Source organism: Mastacembelus armatus, chromosome 7, assembly GCF_900324485.2.
Source record: "Mastacembelus armatus chromosome 7, fMasArm1.2, whole genome shotgun sequence".
NCBI lineage: Eukaryota > Metazoa > Chordata > Actinopteri > Synbranchiformes > Mastacembelidae > Mastacembelus > Mastacembelus armatus.
Window position 1 is genome coordinate 4,304,539 of NC_046639.1, and position 14,897 is coordinate 4,319,435.

The following is a 14,897-nucleotide window of genomic DNA, read 5'->3' on the forward strand; positions in this document are numbered from 1 at the left end:
AAATGGGCCAATGCCGATTAATTAAAATGTGCAACAAAACAGCCGATTAATCGGCTCGGCCGATCGATCGGTCAACCTCTAGACAGGATGTTCCTAATTTTGGCAATGTTGAGCAAATGAAAGAAGGCAGTTCTAGAGATTTGTTTTATGTGTGAGTTAAAGGACATGTCCTGGTCAAAAATAACTCCAAGGTTTTTCACAATAGTACGGGAGCCCAGGGCTATGCCATCTAAAGTAGCTATAATTTTTAGAAAACCTATTTCTGAGGTTTTTAGGCCCAAATACAATAACTTCTGTTTTCTCTGAATTTAAAAGTAAAAAGTTACTGGTCATCCAGGCCTGAGTGTCATCTGCATAGCAGTGGTAATTAATAGACTGCTTCCTAATGACATTGCCTAAAGGAAGCATGTACAGGGTGAACAGAATCAGTCCTAGCACAGAACCTTGTGGAACTCCATAACTAACTTTTGTGCGCGTGGAAGGTTCATCATGGACATGAACAAACTGGAATCTGGATTGGAACCATTGTAATGCTGTTCCTCTGATACCAGTCACATGCTCCAGTCTCTGTAATAAAATGTTGTAGTCAATAGTGTTGAATGCAGCACTGAGGTCTAGGAGGACAAGTATAGAAACAAGTCCATTATCTGAGGCTAAGAGAAGCTCATTGGTGACTTTTAACAGTGCTGTTTCTGTACTATGATGTGCTCTAAATCCTGATTGAATATCTTCAAATAGTTCATTCCTGTGTAAGTTTTATGATAGCTGCTTTTTTTCAAGGATTTTAGAAATAAATGGTAGGTTGGATATTGGTCCAAGCAATGGACTGGGGTCTAAGAGACATGTTGATGATTTAGATGAAGCAACTACTGATGTAAATTCAGAGAGATCTATGGGAGAGAAGCAGTCTAAACATAACAGGTCTTACAGATGATTCAAAAGCTACTGTAGTAGAAGATTCATTTATTGCAGGTATAGGAAGCATCTGCTGAATTTTATCTCTAATAGTTGTGATTTTATTTGTAAAGAAACTCATAAAGTCATTACTGCTGAGAGCTAAGGCAACACTGGGCTCAACAGAGCTGTGACTTTTTGTCAGCCTGGCTACAGAGCTGAAAAGAAACCTGGGATTGTTCTTATTTTCCTCTATTAGTGACGAATATTGTTATTTTTAAACTTTTTTTTCTATAAGGATTATAAGGATTAAACAAAGCAGAAATTACATTTTAGTTTAAAATTGTTCTTTAGATATGCTGTTGGGATGATTTATTTTTCTTTTAATATTTGGATGGAGTCAGGGTTGTTTTTTCCATATATTTACTACTATTACTACTGGCTGTTGTTTTTTTTTTTTTTTTTTTTTTTTAATTCTTTTACATTTACCATACAGACATGGGAGTGGTACCTTTGATTTACCTTTCAGCAAAATGGTGTATTTCCCAAAATTTCCAACCACTCCTCTTTAACGTAGCTTATGGATATGGCCCCTAGGCCACCAGGGCACCTCTTCATCATGTACTTACAAAGAATATGTGAATACATGATTGGTACAATGCCAAAAGAAAACTTTACTTTGACAAGTAAACAACAGTTTCAGTCAGAACAAGCTGCTCAAGTAAGCTGAGTGGTGTGAGCTGGTCCATTGTGTTTGCTCAGTATGCTTCCAGGATCTAGACAATACAGCTCTGCATCATGAAACACAAACTAGGACCATTTTGCTTTTCCACCAGCTGCTTTTTTCCACGATTTGTAGTCACATTGTGATCCAGCTTTATGTCTTTTCCTCTCAGCATAAGATTAGGAGGTTTCATAGATCCTCTGCCTTCTATTTCTCTGTCCGCTGCTCTGCCTGTTTTTATCCCCAGCTTCCTCACTATGTCTCAGTTTCTCCGTCTACCTCCTGCGTCTCTCTCTCAGGCATGCTAATGTCCTTCTTGTTGCCTAGGTAACTATTATGGGACCCCCAAGCCGCCAAGGCAGCCCGTCACTGGGACAGTGATTCTCAGTGATGCGGGCTCCCAGCAGTCCACCCCAAAGCGCACCAAGTCCTACAATGATATGCAAAACGCCCGAGTAGTGCCTGCTGACGACGATGATGACGACCAGGCCACGGAAATGAACAACAGTTTTACAGGTGAGCACATTGTAGTGCCTCTCCAACTTCTTCTGTATGTTGAGGTTTGTTTTTCTTTCCTTTTCTTTGTCTCTGCATGTGTAGTGTTCTCCATCTGCTCAGTGTTTTTTCTGGTGGATATTTGTTTAGGTGTGTCTGTGTATACATGTGTGTCCAAGAGTGGGGATACAGAAGGAGAGAGATAATGTGTGTATGTTTGTGATCCTCTGCTCTGTTGTACGGTGTCTGGCGGTTACATCATGTCTTTGTGATGCTGATTGGTTTTCGGTGAGTCTCCAAACACTGCCATCTGCCTGTAAGGAGGGGTGTAGTGGGGGGAGAAGTGGATTGCAGGCCACACATACAAGATTTATTGTTTTCTCACCATGCCACAGGCTCCATATTCTCTCCTACCTTTATCTTCTTTTTTGGACTTTTTTGCTTTTGCTTATCCAATTCCCTCCTGTATGTGTATGTTCACAACGTGTGACTATTTCTGCTTCAGTTTATAGAAACGTTTACATGTCAGATTTTCTCAGCGTATTTTAACAGTGTTGTCATCTGCATAAGGATGAATTCCATAACATAAATAAAAGAAGACATGTGATAATGTGAGAAATTTTCATGTCAAATCCTCAGTTTCCCATCTTTACCTCTCTACTTTGAGCTCAGTCTCTTTGTGAGTGTAAGAGATGGCGTTTTTTTTTTTCTGCTGTGAATCTATGCCCTCTCTGTGTCCCCCTGCCAGGCAGCCAGAGTGTTGAATTAGCATTTGATCAACCCTGAAAGGCCCACGGAAGTGGGTGAGGACACTGGGCCAGAACTGGGGAGAGAGTGGGGTTGGGGGTTGGGATGGCTAGCTTTAGAGAAAGAGGCTTATGGCTGGAGAGGTAAAACAGGGTGGGGGTCAAAACGAGTCTCAGGAACTGCTCAAAGCATTAGCATATTCCTTAGACCTTTTCGGTACACTGGAAATGGGCGGGAGCCAAACTGAGAATGGGGGGAGGTGAAGTGCTGGGAGTTTGCATGATGTGTTCTAAGAGTATCCAGAGTGAACATGTCTGCTTGTTTTGTTTGTTCTTTTTTGTGGTTGTTCTGTGCTGTGCTCGTTGTGTTACCCAGGATCCTTAGTGCGTAGTCTCTTCCCCTCTCCTTTGTTGTGCACAGGTAACCCTAATGACCAGGATGAGAGCCGTGGCGGCATCCTCCGGCCATTTCCTGCACGTGACAATGCTCCATCCTGTGGTCTGAACAATGCAGCCACCTCCACTGCAGAGAGTGGGCAGCAGACCCTCGCAGAACCCCAGGTCTCTCCTGAAGACCCGCTGGGACCGCTGCCTGAGAACTGGGAGATGGCCTACACAGAGAATGGAGAACTTTACTTCATAGAGTATGTATCAACAACCTGCAACAGTTTAATCTGCTGCACACTCATTTTTGTACTGTCTTAATAAGCTTTTCTCACCATAGCTCATACAGTAGTTGGTGTTTTCTGTATTTTACCTTATCCCTTTTGTTCGTCCAGTGCCTTGTCTTCCCCCATGATTTGGCTTTTAGGCCTCCCCAGCCAACCTGCTTTCCTGTTAATCCCTGCATGTCTCGATCTCTAAAGGAGATCACATCCTGATCACCTGACTACCTCCACCTCTCTGTCCTCTCTGCAGCACGGCAAAGGCACACCACCAGGACATGGCTGTGTATTTTCAGGGCTTGTATGTTCATTTCTGCTATCACTGAATTACAGCATGTTCTTGTTTAACAATAGAGAGAAATGTCAAGTTGCTTATTGTTGATGTCCTGCCTGCGGTGCTCTGTTCTTCTCACTTCTTTTTGCAGCAGACGCCTTCTGTCCTTTGTAAACTTGCTGACGCAGTTTACTTTATAAATTTTATTGATGCATTCAAGCACTCCTGCTGTGCTTTTGTATGTCAGTTTGACAGCCTGTGTTGAGTAATTCTGTTGTCTTGTTGGTTTTCTCTCAGCCACAACACAAAGACCACATCATGGCTGGATCCTCGGTGTAGAGACAAAGCATCCAGGCCTCTGGAAGAGTGTGATGATGATGGTAAGCTGCTATGTATCATTTACACAACAAAAGTATAAATTCACACTCCTGTGTAGTGGCTGGGAATCAGTAGCTCAGATATGAAGCGAGTGGTGGTGAGATTGTTAGTTATTTAACAGTAGTTTATTTATAAAATATGTTTGATCAGATTTGGGATTTGTCGATTTGTTATGTGGCCAACATTTGCCATATAATTCACAAATAATGAATGGCTGTTTGAATAACAAATGACCGTTGACAATTTAAGATTTCAGAGCACAGATTGCTAAATTGCACCATCATGTGGTGGAATTCAAAGTGGCAGACTGCACTTTTCTAGATTGTCCAGTTTTTGCGTTGCTTTATCCTGTTCATAATTTTTGAGACTAAGGGGTTTCTGTTTTCCTGTTTGCCTTTTTCTTGACTGTCACTTCATTCTTTATTTGCTCTTGATCCCACCTCTCCTATGCTATCCATCCATTTTCTATTCTTCATTTTGTTTTCTTTGTTTCATCCTGATTTCACTTTGGAGAAGAAGGGATACATACAGATGACCTGGAGAGTGACCTAGGTAAGATTGTTATTTTTGATCATTGTGAGGTTATAATCTAAATATGTTTTTAAATCTGCAGTTGTACTGTATATGTTGCTGATCAAAGCTCTGTCTCTAATTCTAACCCAAAGCCTTGGGGATTTTTGGACCATTTAACTTCCATTAGATATAACAAAAACAATATTCTACTCTTTACAATTAACAATGTGAATAGCAGGAGATATTTGACTCAGATACACAATGACACATTTGGAATGTGTTATGCTGGGGTTGTGCTGAGGGCTCAGTTTGATAAATGCACTTGGAGTTGCTTCACAGACAATGGCACAGTTGCCGATTCTCTTCCCATTTGCTGGTAGTACTAACAGCCCTGTAATGGAACCACAGTTCAGCCTCAAACAAGACCTTGAATGTCTGGCTGTAAGCCTTTATTATTGCTGGCTGCTCAAATGCAGACAGTCTGTGATTATTGATTGTGAAAGCCAATCTCTTATAAAAGTGTTTACTGGACTTGGGAGAAGCCCACAGTAACACAAGAAGGTAATGTCTGTGGTGAAATCAAATACAGTGAGGAAGAGAACTCGGATGCCAACATCTTAATGGGAATGTGTCATTTTAATAGGCTTGATCTGTTCATGTGTTCCCATGAAGTGTGGTTATGCCGATGTAAGATTTGCATGGACTGAGGAATTGAGGCATTGTTGAGCTGACCATAATATCTTATTATATTTAGCAAAAGAATTACAGCATGTGGATAAATGTAGATGTTTGTTCTTCAGTTTTCAAATTCCCAAACCACAAATGCTTGTTGATATAAACTTGTAGCTGTGTAGTATATTTGTTCTCACATTTACTGTGCTGTGTTTGAGTCTTAATGTGCATAATAAATGTAATACTAGGCAGCAGGAGAGTGATCCAGACCATAATTTGGTTTATGAAGATACTTAACTGATGGATACAGATGTCTGACATGTTGCCTAGATTGGTAAATGTGCACAACTGGCACAGCCAGAATCTTCTGTACCTGATCTGAAATGCTGTGCCTTTACCATAATATAAGGTTGACATTTAAGGGCAGCATTTAACAGTGCTGCAAGTCCCTGGAAAGCTTAAACTTATAATTTATGAAATACAATGAAAGAAAAAAATTTGCTTTTAAAAAGAAATGAAAATGCTTTACATTGTCCTGTTGCACTGCAGTAAATGACACAGGCTGCAGTGTTTCATTTACTTTTATCTGTCATTTGTTTAGGAATTAAAAATAGTGAGATAGAGTGAGAGATATGCCATAACGCAGTAAGTCCTGAGAAACCAGACTTAACAACATAAAGAAACAACAAACAAAATTAAGTAATCTGGACCCTCTTGCTGTAATCAAAGATGTAACATAACAGAGGAATGTGATCCAGTACACTTTTAGATGCTATGGCACACAGTATGTACTGTAAGTGCAGAATAATGACGCTGATGTCTGTTGCTAACTGATGTTAATGACCAAGCTAAAAGGTAAAAAGTGTTGTCATTCTGTGTTTAATGTTGTGCACCTTCTGTATTTCAGAGCTGCCTCCAGGTTGGGAGAGAATAGATGACCCGGTGTATGGGGTGTACTATGTAGAGTAAGTTAATCACCTTATTGATTTAAATAAATACTACTGTCCAATTGAAGGACTTAAAAATATTCCTGCACACTTTTTTGTCCTTAGGCCATGTGCAGCAGCTGTTTTACTGCAAAGACAGAACCTTTACATTGATTGATTGATTGAAGCTTTTATGCCATTTTTTCTTTCTTTTTTTTTTAACCCATCATTATCCCTATTATCTTGTTTTTTCTTCTGTGTTTCTCAGTCACATAAACAGGAAAACCCAGTATGAGAACCCAGTGGTGGAGGCGCGGCGTCGGAAAATCCTGGAGCAGCAGCAGCCGCAGCCTCCAGAAGGTGAGCGGTATATTCGAGGTTCGTTTCCTGCCCTGGCAAGGCACCATTTCTTTCTTTCTTCATGTCTGTGAGCGTCATGTCCTTCTAGTACGTCCACTGTGGTTCTGGGTTTGGGCCAGGCTGCTTTTGTCTCTGCTGTGATCGCTTTCAGCAGTTATCATTAAATGCAAATTTTGATTCTCATGCAGAATATGTTTTAATAAAATAGAGCTGGCCCAAACCCTCGTGTTGTCTTTGGTGTTTGTGTTTTAATTTATGTGATTCAAAATCATAAATGCTGTATGTCATTTTGTATTCAATCACTTAATTTGCCTTATTCAGATTCGTTCTCATGTTTACCACTTAACGCTGTATGCTGAACTTTATGCCGTTGTGTCGTTGTGTCAATTGTAATTCAGCACACTGATTTCGTGCACTTATTAATGCTGTCAGTAGCTGGAGCTGCTGATTGCTGCAATTTGCATCAAAATTCATTGGGTAGTCTTTCTGGGAGTCATAATGCTGTCAAATCTGAAAAGACAAACATGATATTCAGATATTTTTTTTTATATTCTGTGTGACTTGCACTACTCCAAGATGCCATTATCTCCAACATCATCACACATAAATGTGCTTAGAAATCATAAGGACACTTCTTGTTTTCTTTAGTATTAGACTTTGAAAACTTTATTCTGCGATGTCAAAAAATGTTTACTGCCATATGTAATTTTCTTTGAGTCTCCTGGTTTAGATCACACACATACAAATACAACACATTAAACAAATAACACTAGTATAAACTGATGTAAACTGATTTGATTAGAAATAAATCAAGTATCAAAACTGTACAGAATGTGCTTTGAGCTTTGTGTTTGCATGTATGTTTCTGTCAAGTGTTTGTATTTGTGTTTGCATGTGGCACGTACATACACTTTTGTGGCGAGTGTGTGCAGATTAATGTCCGTGTGTGTGATTATATCTGTGCAGAGTGGATAGAAGAGCACTCTTCAGCAGCAGCTCCACTGGCCAACTATGCTCCAAATCACATGGAGACCTACAGGGAACCACAGGTCCCACCAAGTCTACCTCCAGGCCCTGCAGGAGTTAAACGTAAATCTTTATGCTTATAACCCCTGTAGATATTGTACTTCTGCTTGATTTTTATATAATATACTCATGACAGTGGCCCTAAGATACAGCATAATTAGTTTGTTTTCATGTGTTTTCATACTGTGGAAAGTTTCCGTGGAAAAAACAAATCTCTGATTTGATGATAAGAGTTGTTTCCCTGGTTGTCTTTAGGAGGGAAACCTTTCTTCACAAGGAACCCAGCAGAGCTGAAAGGAACTTTCATTAACACAAAGCTGAAGAAAAGTCGCCGTGGCTTTGGCTTCACTGTGGTTGGAGGTGATGAGCCAGACGAGTTTCTACAGATCAAAAGTCTGGTCCTGGACGGGCCTGCAGCTGTAGATGGGAAGATGGAGACAGGTGCAGTACATAACCACCATCCACAGGGGGCAGTGTTTTCACACAACAACCCACACATTGGTGTTCCTATAACACATTCATCCATTTTCTGTACTGTGCTGTTCAGAGTGGCAGAAGGCCGAAGCATTTCCCTGCATGCAATGGGTGAGAGGCGGGTAACACCCCTGTGCGGTTGCGAGTTATATGCAAAATGGTTTTGCTTCATTTAACTGAATAGTGGAATTTCACTATTACCTAAATCACACAAATGTGGGTTGATACCAATTAACACCAACAGTGTAATATGTGACTTTAAAACTTTAAATAGCTGTTAATTGTGTAAATGTTGCTAATTGTATAATTTTTTCTTGGCACAGGTGATGTAATAGTCAGTGTGAATGACACCATTGTGCTGGGATACACCCACGCTCAGGTGGTGAAGATCTTCCAGTCCATCCCCATCGGCTCCATGGTGGACCTGGCTTTATGTCGGGGCTACCCGCTGCCCTTTGACCCCGACGACCCAAACACCAGCCTGGTGACCTCTGTAGCGATCTTGGACAAGGAGCCTATAATTGTCAACGGACAGGAGACATTTGACTCGCCTTCTAACCAGGCTGGACCTCTTAATGGCATGAGGGAGCCTCGACCACACAGCCCCTCGTCTGAGGTGGCATCTAACGGCTCACATGGCTACTCCAGTGATGTGGTCACCCTGGCCTCGTCCATAGCCACCCAGCCCGAGCTGATCACCATTCACATGGAAAAGGGAGACAAAGGATTTGGCTTCACCATAGCAGACAGCCTGACAGGAGGAGGGCAGAGGGTCAAGCAGATAGTGGACTATCCACGCTGCCGTGGCCTTAAGGAGGGGGACATTCTAATGGAGGTCAACAAGAAAAATGTCCAGAATATGAGTCACAACCAGGTGGTGGACCTGCTAAGCAAATGTCCCCGAGGCAGTGAGGTCACCATGCTGGTGCAAAGAGGTATGTATTACACTCTGATGTCAGATTTTTGTCAGCAAAGGTGGATAAATAGATACAGGAACAGGATGTGTGATTAAGCACACAAAAATGTACTGTTATCTGCTGAACAGACAACAGCTTGAATAGTTGGCATGGAAAGAGTGACATACTGAGAAAGCAGGAGAGAAAAGTGAGGAAAGTGAGGAAGAGAGTGGGTGGCAGGGTGAAAATGCTCAGACTGGATGGGATGAAATGAGGAGGTAAAGAGATGATGGGCTGAGTTAGGACAGCAGAGGATGAGCAGATGAGTGTGGGAAGGAGTGGGAGGCCGGGTAAAGAGGCAAGATGGATGAATGAGATTGGAGGGGAGGAGGAGCACATTAGGCCAGGGAATTGTATAAGTTAATCATACAGATGCTGCTATTGTCAGTCTTTACTTTAGTTATTGTCTCATGTTGCCTGTATGATAATGTGGGTAGTGTGAAGTGTGTGCATGTTCTCCTTTTTTGCTTGTCTTTGTTTTTTTAAGTTACTGTACCTGAAATGAATAAGTGAGAGGAGATTAGAGCCTGCGTTCATAAACACAGAAAATGGTTGAATGTTTCATCAGTTTTGATTAGAATATTGAGAACTTTTATGTTTCCTATTGTAGTCACACGTGCAGATTTACAGTGGTCGATGCCATTTTGCCTGCTCACCCCCATACTGTTCCAGTGCACACTACACACTACAGTTTTGGCCTGGAATGACCCAGGGAAAAATGCTTTTTCTCATTGAAATGTCAAAACTAAACAAATTGTTTGCCTAACTGTAAAGTATCCACACAGACATAGAATGACATTAGAGGTCCCTCATTTGTGTCCACTCCATATAGTTGTTAAACCGTCTGTGCCGCCTCACCCTGATCTCTGTTAGTGGCAGGTTATGGTGTGCACCCCACATCAGTTATGCTCTCTAATAAGCTGACCTGTGCACTACTGCTAGAATAACACTGCTCTGTATTTTGTTAAATGTCAGCATCATTATTTGCTCGAGCGTGTGTGAGGGACGTTGTGATACAGAGGGCAGTATTCCTGTTAATGGAGCATATAGCACGAGGCATAAAGAGAGCAGGAGAAATGCAGACAGGGAATAAAAGTGAGGATAGATGGAATGGAGGCTTCACACAGTCACTGTGACAGGCAGGGCACCGGACAGCAGCACAGATTACCTCTGCTGGCTTTGACACCAGCCTGTCATTGTTGTAGGCCCAGGTGAGTGGTCAGGTGATGAGGAACTGAAAACACACACAGGCAGCTGGTTTTTTTAGCTGCTTTCTGAATGGTTAGACATTGGGACTGAGTAATGCTGATATGATACCTGAGAGACAGTCATAATATCATACTAGACTACACGTTTTTCAAAATTAAGGCAAAATTATGAGTCAAGTCTTATCAGTAAAGACTGATAAGATTAAGGGCTGAACATAACTAAGCCCTTTGTTATGTTGTTTTTTTCCTGCAGGGCCCAATGATGAAAATTGACAGTTTTGGTAAAAGTTGCTCATAAATTCATAATGGTAGTCCCAGATTGTGCCGTGGGAGTAGTCCACCAACAGCTAAGATTACATGTGTCCAAATTCGGCGAAACTTGGGGCTAAATTCTCACAGCCTGGCTCCTCTCGACAAACTGTAAGGCTGAATGGGCCACAGGCGATTTTCAAAGATTTCTTGACTAAACTGGTAATAGAGTAACCCTAAAAATATACATGATAGATTAACTAGTTAAAAACAATCGCTAGTTAAATGTTTATAAAGGTTACCAGGCATGAGATTTGTGCTTGGATTTCTATCTGAGAATGATGCATTGACTTTTCAAGTGATTGCTAGCAGGCTAGGGTGTAATTATTTATAAAGAATTATACTGGGAACTAAGAGGAACAAGTTAAAGCAGATAAAAGCTAGGGGAGCTAGGGGTGGTGTTTGGAGGTAGAGAATTAGAGAAGAGAGTGCGAGACTTGCTGAACAGCACTGGAAGTTCAGCGAGTGTTTATGAGAGGATTGGTTTAGAGAAGTATACGTGGAGGAGAGGAGGAGTAGGAGGAACAAGGTGGACTTCAGCTAGAGGAGAAGAAGTCTTAATCTGTTTATCTGTGACTCATCAAGCAGCACTGTCTGACTCACAGTCAGCAGAGCTGTTTTTGAGAGAGGGCAGAAAACACAAGGTCAAGCTGAACATCTAACAATGATTTTCTGCAGGGATTGTTTTCTCTTAAACATGACAGTTATTTTATGTCTGCTACATTCTAATTCTGCATATGACTTTCTGCAGTGACTCAAGTTGTGTTAGTTACATACTTTGTGTTAAAGCTATAAACACATCATTGGAACATTGACAAAATGTAAAAAGAAATCCTGAAACTAACATAGTTAGAGTGCTGAGATTCATCGTTTGTCAAACTACACCGGTTCAACTGTTGGTCTTTTGTGCCCAGGAGGCAGCATTGCTCTTAAATGAACAGTGTCTGAGTAGTTGGCTTATGGCTAAGTAAAAGAAATTCAAATGTGTTTTGCCACAGAACATTTGCAAAAGGCTGCAGTGCTTTTGCCATTACCTTAATGCTCCGTGCAGCTGCGTTGAACAGTTTTTGGATTGCCCAACAAATGGTCCCTCTAGTTGCAGTTCTGTGGTCGTCGAACACCTAGAGAAGGACAGAATGGCAACGTGTAATTTGTAGAACAGGTTTTTGTGGTAATGAGAGAAATAGCTGCTAAAGAACTAAAAGGCTTAATGTTTGGAAATATATATTTATTAAAACACTTCTCTGGATTAGACTTTCTGAAGTTTAATCTGACTTTAATCTGCAGTGGACCCAAATGTGTTAAGCATGTATGATGTGCAGGATCCAATTTTATCGTGAATTTGTTCAGAAGTCCAAAGAGTTATATGTGTGAACATTTACTTGTTTAAAAGTATTAGCTATTAGCTTAAGGTTTCTAGTCTGGGAAATGTTAGTTTCCCATAAAAGATAACATCTGGTGTTCTCACACACAGGGTGCTCCCCTGTAAGGGAGGCCAGGCCAACTATGACTCCTCCATCTTGTCTTTCCATTGTTGTTGCCATGACAATTGTGCACAGTGCTCCTGTCCCCTGAGAAACAGAGAGAAAGAAGAGAGAGAATAAAAAGACACTGAAAAGGGGAATAAAATCTAGAGGAGATAATAACACAATTAGAAAGAGCAAGACTGTACAATCTAGAACAAATTTAGAGCAAATGGTAATAGGACAATCTTATATAGAGAAGGGACAAATGTTTACAGGTGTCACCAAAAGAGATCAAAGCCTATGTTGCGCATCCTCTGACAATATAGCCAACGTGGAGAAAGGGCCCTTTGTTTCCATGTGTAGTCTGTGCATATACCCACCAAGGCCACAGTTTCAACATCATATTGAAGCACTGGGCTATTCACTGCACTGCACATTCAGTTTGAAAAGCTCAAGCTTTTTCATTGCTGCTGCTTCAGGATGAAAGAATGACCCCCACTCACTAACACACACATGCACATTTTGTACCCACATAACTATGCTGAAACACACTATTTGATTCAATATGTGCTCATTGTTTCTGTTCACCAGTGAAAACTAGTGTGTTCACATGTGATTTCTGAAATGCAATCTCTGACAAAGTTTCTTATAGCATTGATAAGATGGGCCAGAAGGCAAGGTCACTTTTTAATGTCTGATCTGAAGTCTGATCCAATCCTGTTATCATTACTTGCCTGTAAACACAAATTATTCAAGGAATTGAGCACAAATGTTGATTGTTATAATATCAAAGTCTTAAAGGCTGCATGTGTCTATCTATCTACACTCAGTACCACATAATGACAGTGAAAATTAGCTCAGGTGCCTCCCATTTCTCTTCAACCTTGCTGAGATGTTTCTACACCTTGATTTGAGTCCGCCTGTGGTAAATTGACTGGACATGATTGACATGATTTGGAAAGGCACACACCTCTCTATAGAAGGCCTCACAGCTGGCAATGCACATCAAAGCAAAAACCAAGCCATGAGCTCAAAGTGTAGGCCAGAGCCCTGACTTGAACCCTGTCCAACATCTCTGGAGAGACCTGAAAATGGCTGTCAACTGACAAGAAGTCCAACCTTACCGAGCTTGAGAGGATTTGCAAGAAAAAACGGCAGAAAATCTTCCAATACAGGTTTGCAAAGCTTGTTGTGTCATATCTCTAATTGCTGTCAAAGGTGATTCAACTAAATACTCAGTAAAGGGTCTGGATACTTATGTAAATGTGATATATTTGAAAATAAAATAAATATTTGTTTTTACTTTTTAATACATTGTTAAAATTCTGTTTTCCCTTTATAATTATGTGGTACTGAGTGTAGATTAATGAAAAAAACATTTTAAACAATAGTGTCAGGCTGCAAAGTAACAAAATTGAAAAAAAGTGAAGGGGGGTCTGAATATGTTCTGAATGCACCGTATTTGCTACCTATTATGGACAGATTTCGCATTTTACTGTTAAAGATGTCCTCCACAGTGATACTGGGCCAGTTTAGGCCACCAAACAACTGATGGCATCACTTTAACTTTCCTTATCATTTGAATGATAATTGGCACAGAGTCATTCTGGTAGAAGGTTGCCTCACTAATAATGAAATCAGGCCTTTTAAGCAAGTCTTGGATCCTTAGTGAGCAAGTAAGAGTCTTTTAAATGGTGCAGCATTTTGTTGCGGTGTATTGAGCCAAGCTTCCTGTCATTCAGCAGACTAAAGAAATATCAGAATAATGGCATCACTGCTTAATATAAATGTGCTGTGTATTTGTGTGTCTGCTTGCAAACTCACACTGTGAAAATATAAAAGCATACCTGCCTGTGCTGATTTTGCATATGTAAAGCATGCATGCATTTAGGAATATCTCTGCAGTGTTGTGCATGTGCACATGTGCATTATGCTCCTCCTTTATTTCTTTCACTGAGCTTCATCTGGATGTGACAAATGTCACATCCATCCAGACTCTGAATTACACATAAATATCAGCATCCCAACACCACTGTATGTTAAGCAGATTTTCTAGACTGCATCAGGCATGAAGATGCATTCATGCTGCGCTGCATGCAAATCAGCTGTTCTAGCTGACACAAGCTATAATGTATAAATGTAGAGCTGGGGTCAACCTATATCAATTCCTTGAATCTTTATTCCCCATTAGTTCCACAACTAAATTTAGTAACCATATGTCCATAGCTAAATTAAATTTCTATCAGTTTAATGCTAATTATGTTGACCTCTTTTGCCAGTTTCAAACAACCTCTGAAAACCTTCAAAGTGAAAGGTTTATACTGACCTTCCACGCTGTTGAATTTACTGCTCCGTGATCACATAACCTGCTGTGGTAATGGGAAACACTTATTGACGTCTGACCTTCTGATATGTGTCCTCCCTGGGTCAGAAACACTTGCACAAAAACATTCATCAGCGCATCAGCAGCTGAGATGTTCCACTTGCTCCAGTAACTGGCACCCCATAATCTGAGGCTGAAAGAGAAATCGGGGGGGGGGGGGTTTAGAAAGGATAAATAATGAATCATGTAGAGAGATGGGTTTGCAGCAACAGAGAGTTTTAACATTTTATGATTTTTTTTTTCCAATGCAGCTTGAAGAGCCTAAGATGGATGCTTGCATGTTGTTGCCTGCGTTAATATGGCTGTGACCTTCCATTAATACTTCCGATAGGTTTTTCACTGTGCATGCTGGCTTTCAGATGTTGTAGAAAATGTGTTTTTAGCGGTGTCCATGTGTCCATAGCAGAAATCAAGCAGAATGAGGCTGT

At 40.8% G+C, this 14,897-nt stretch overlaps 1 protein-coding gene across 9 annotated transcripts in view; it reads left to right on the forward strand.

Moving 5' to 3' along the window:
- The window catches only part of LOC113145492 (membrane-associated guanylate kinase, WW and PDZ domain-containing protein 1-like), a 78,368-nt gene that overhangs the window by 45,866 nt on the left and 17,605 nt on the right, over nt 1–14,897 (forward strand). For 3 of the 9 annotated variants that reach the window (XM_026332281.1, XM_026332284.1, XM_026332288.1), the window contains exons 4-13: nt 1,946–2,134; nt 3,281–3,503; nt 3,778–3,825; nt 4,096–4,178; nt 4,690–4,728; nt 6,269–6,326; nt 6,556–6,665; nt 7,614–7,736; nt 7,929–8,114; nt 8,471–9,082. In XM_026332281.1, the coding sequence (XP_026188066.1) occupies nt 1,946–2,134; nt 3,281–3,503; nt 3,778–3,825; nt 4,096–4,178; nt 4,690–4,728; nt 6,269–6,326; nt 6,556–6,665; nt 7,614–7,736; nt 7,929–8,114; nt 8,471–9,082 (1,671 nt within the window). The remainder of the gene's footprint in view (nt 1–1,945; nt 2,135–3,280; nt 3,504–3,777; nt 3,826–4,095; nt 4,179–4,689; nt 4,729–6,268; nt 6,327–6,555; nt 6,666–7,613; nt 7,737–7,928; nt 8,115–8,470; nt 9,083–14,897) is intronic. The other 6 variants (XM_026332286.1, XM_033325303.1, XM_026332283.1 and 3 more) reach the window with 5 other exon arrangements.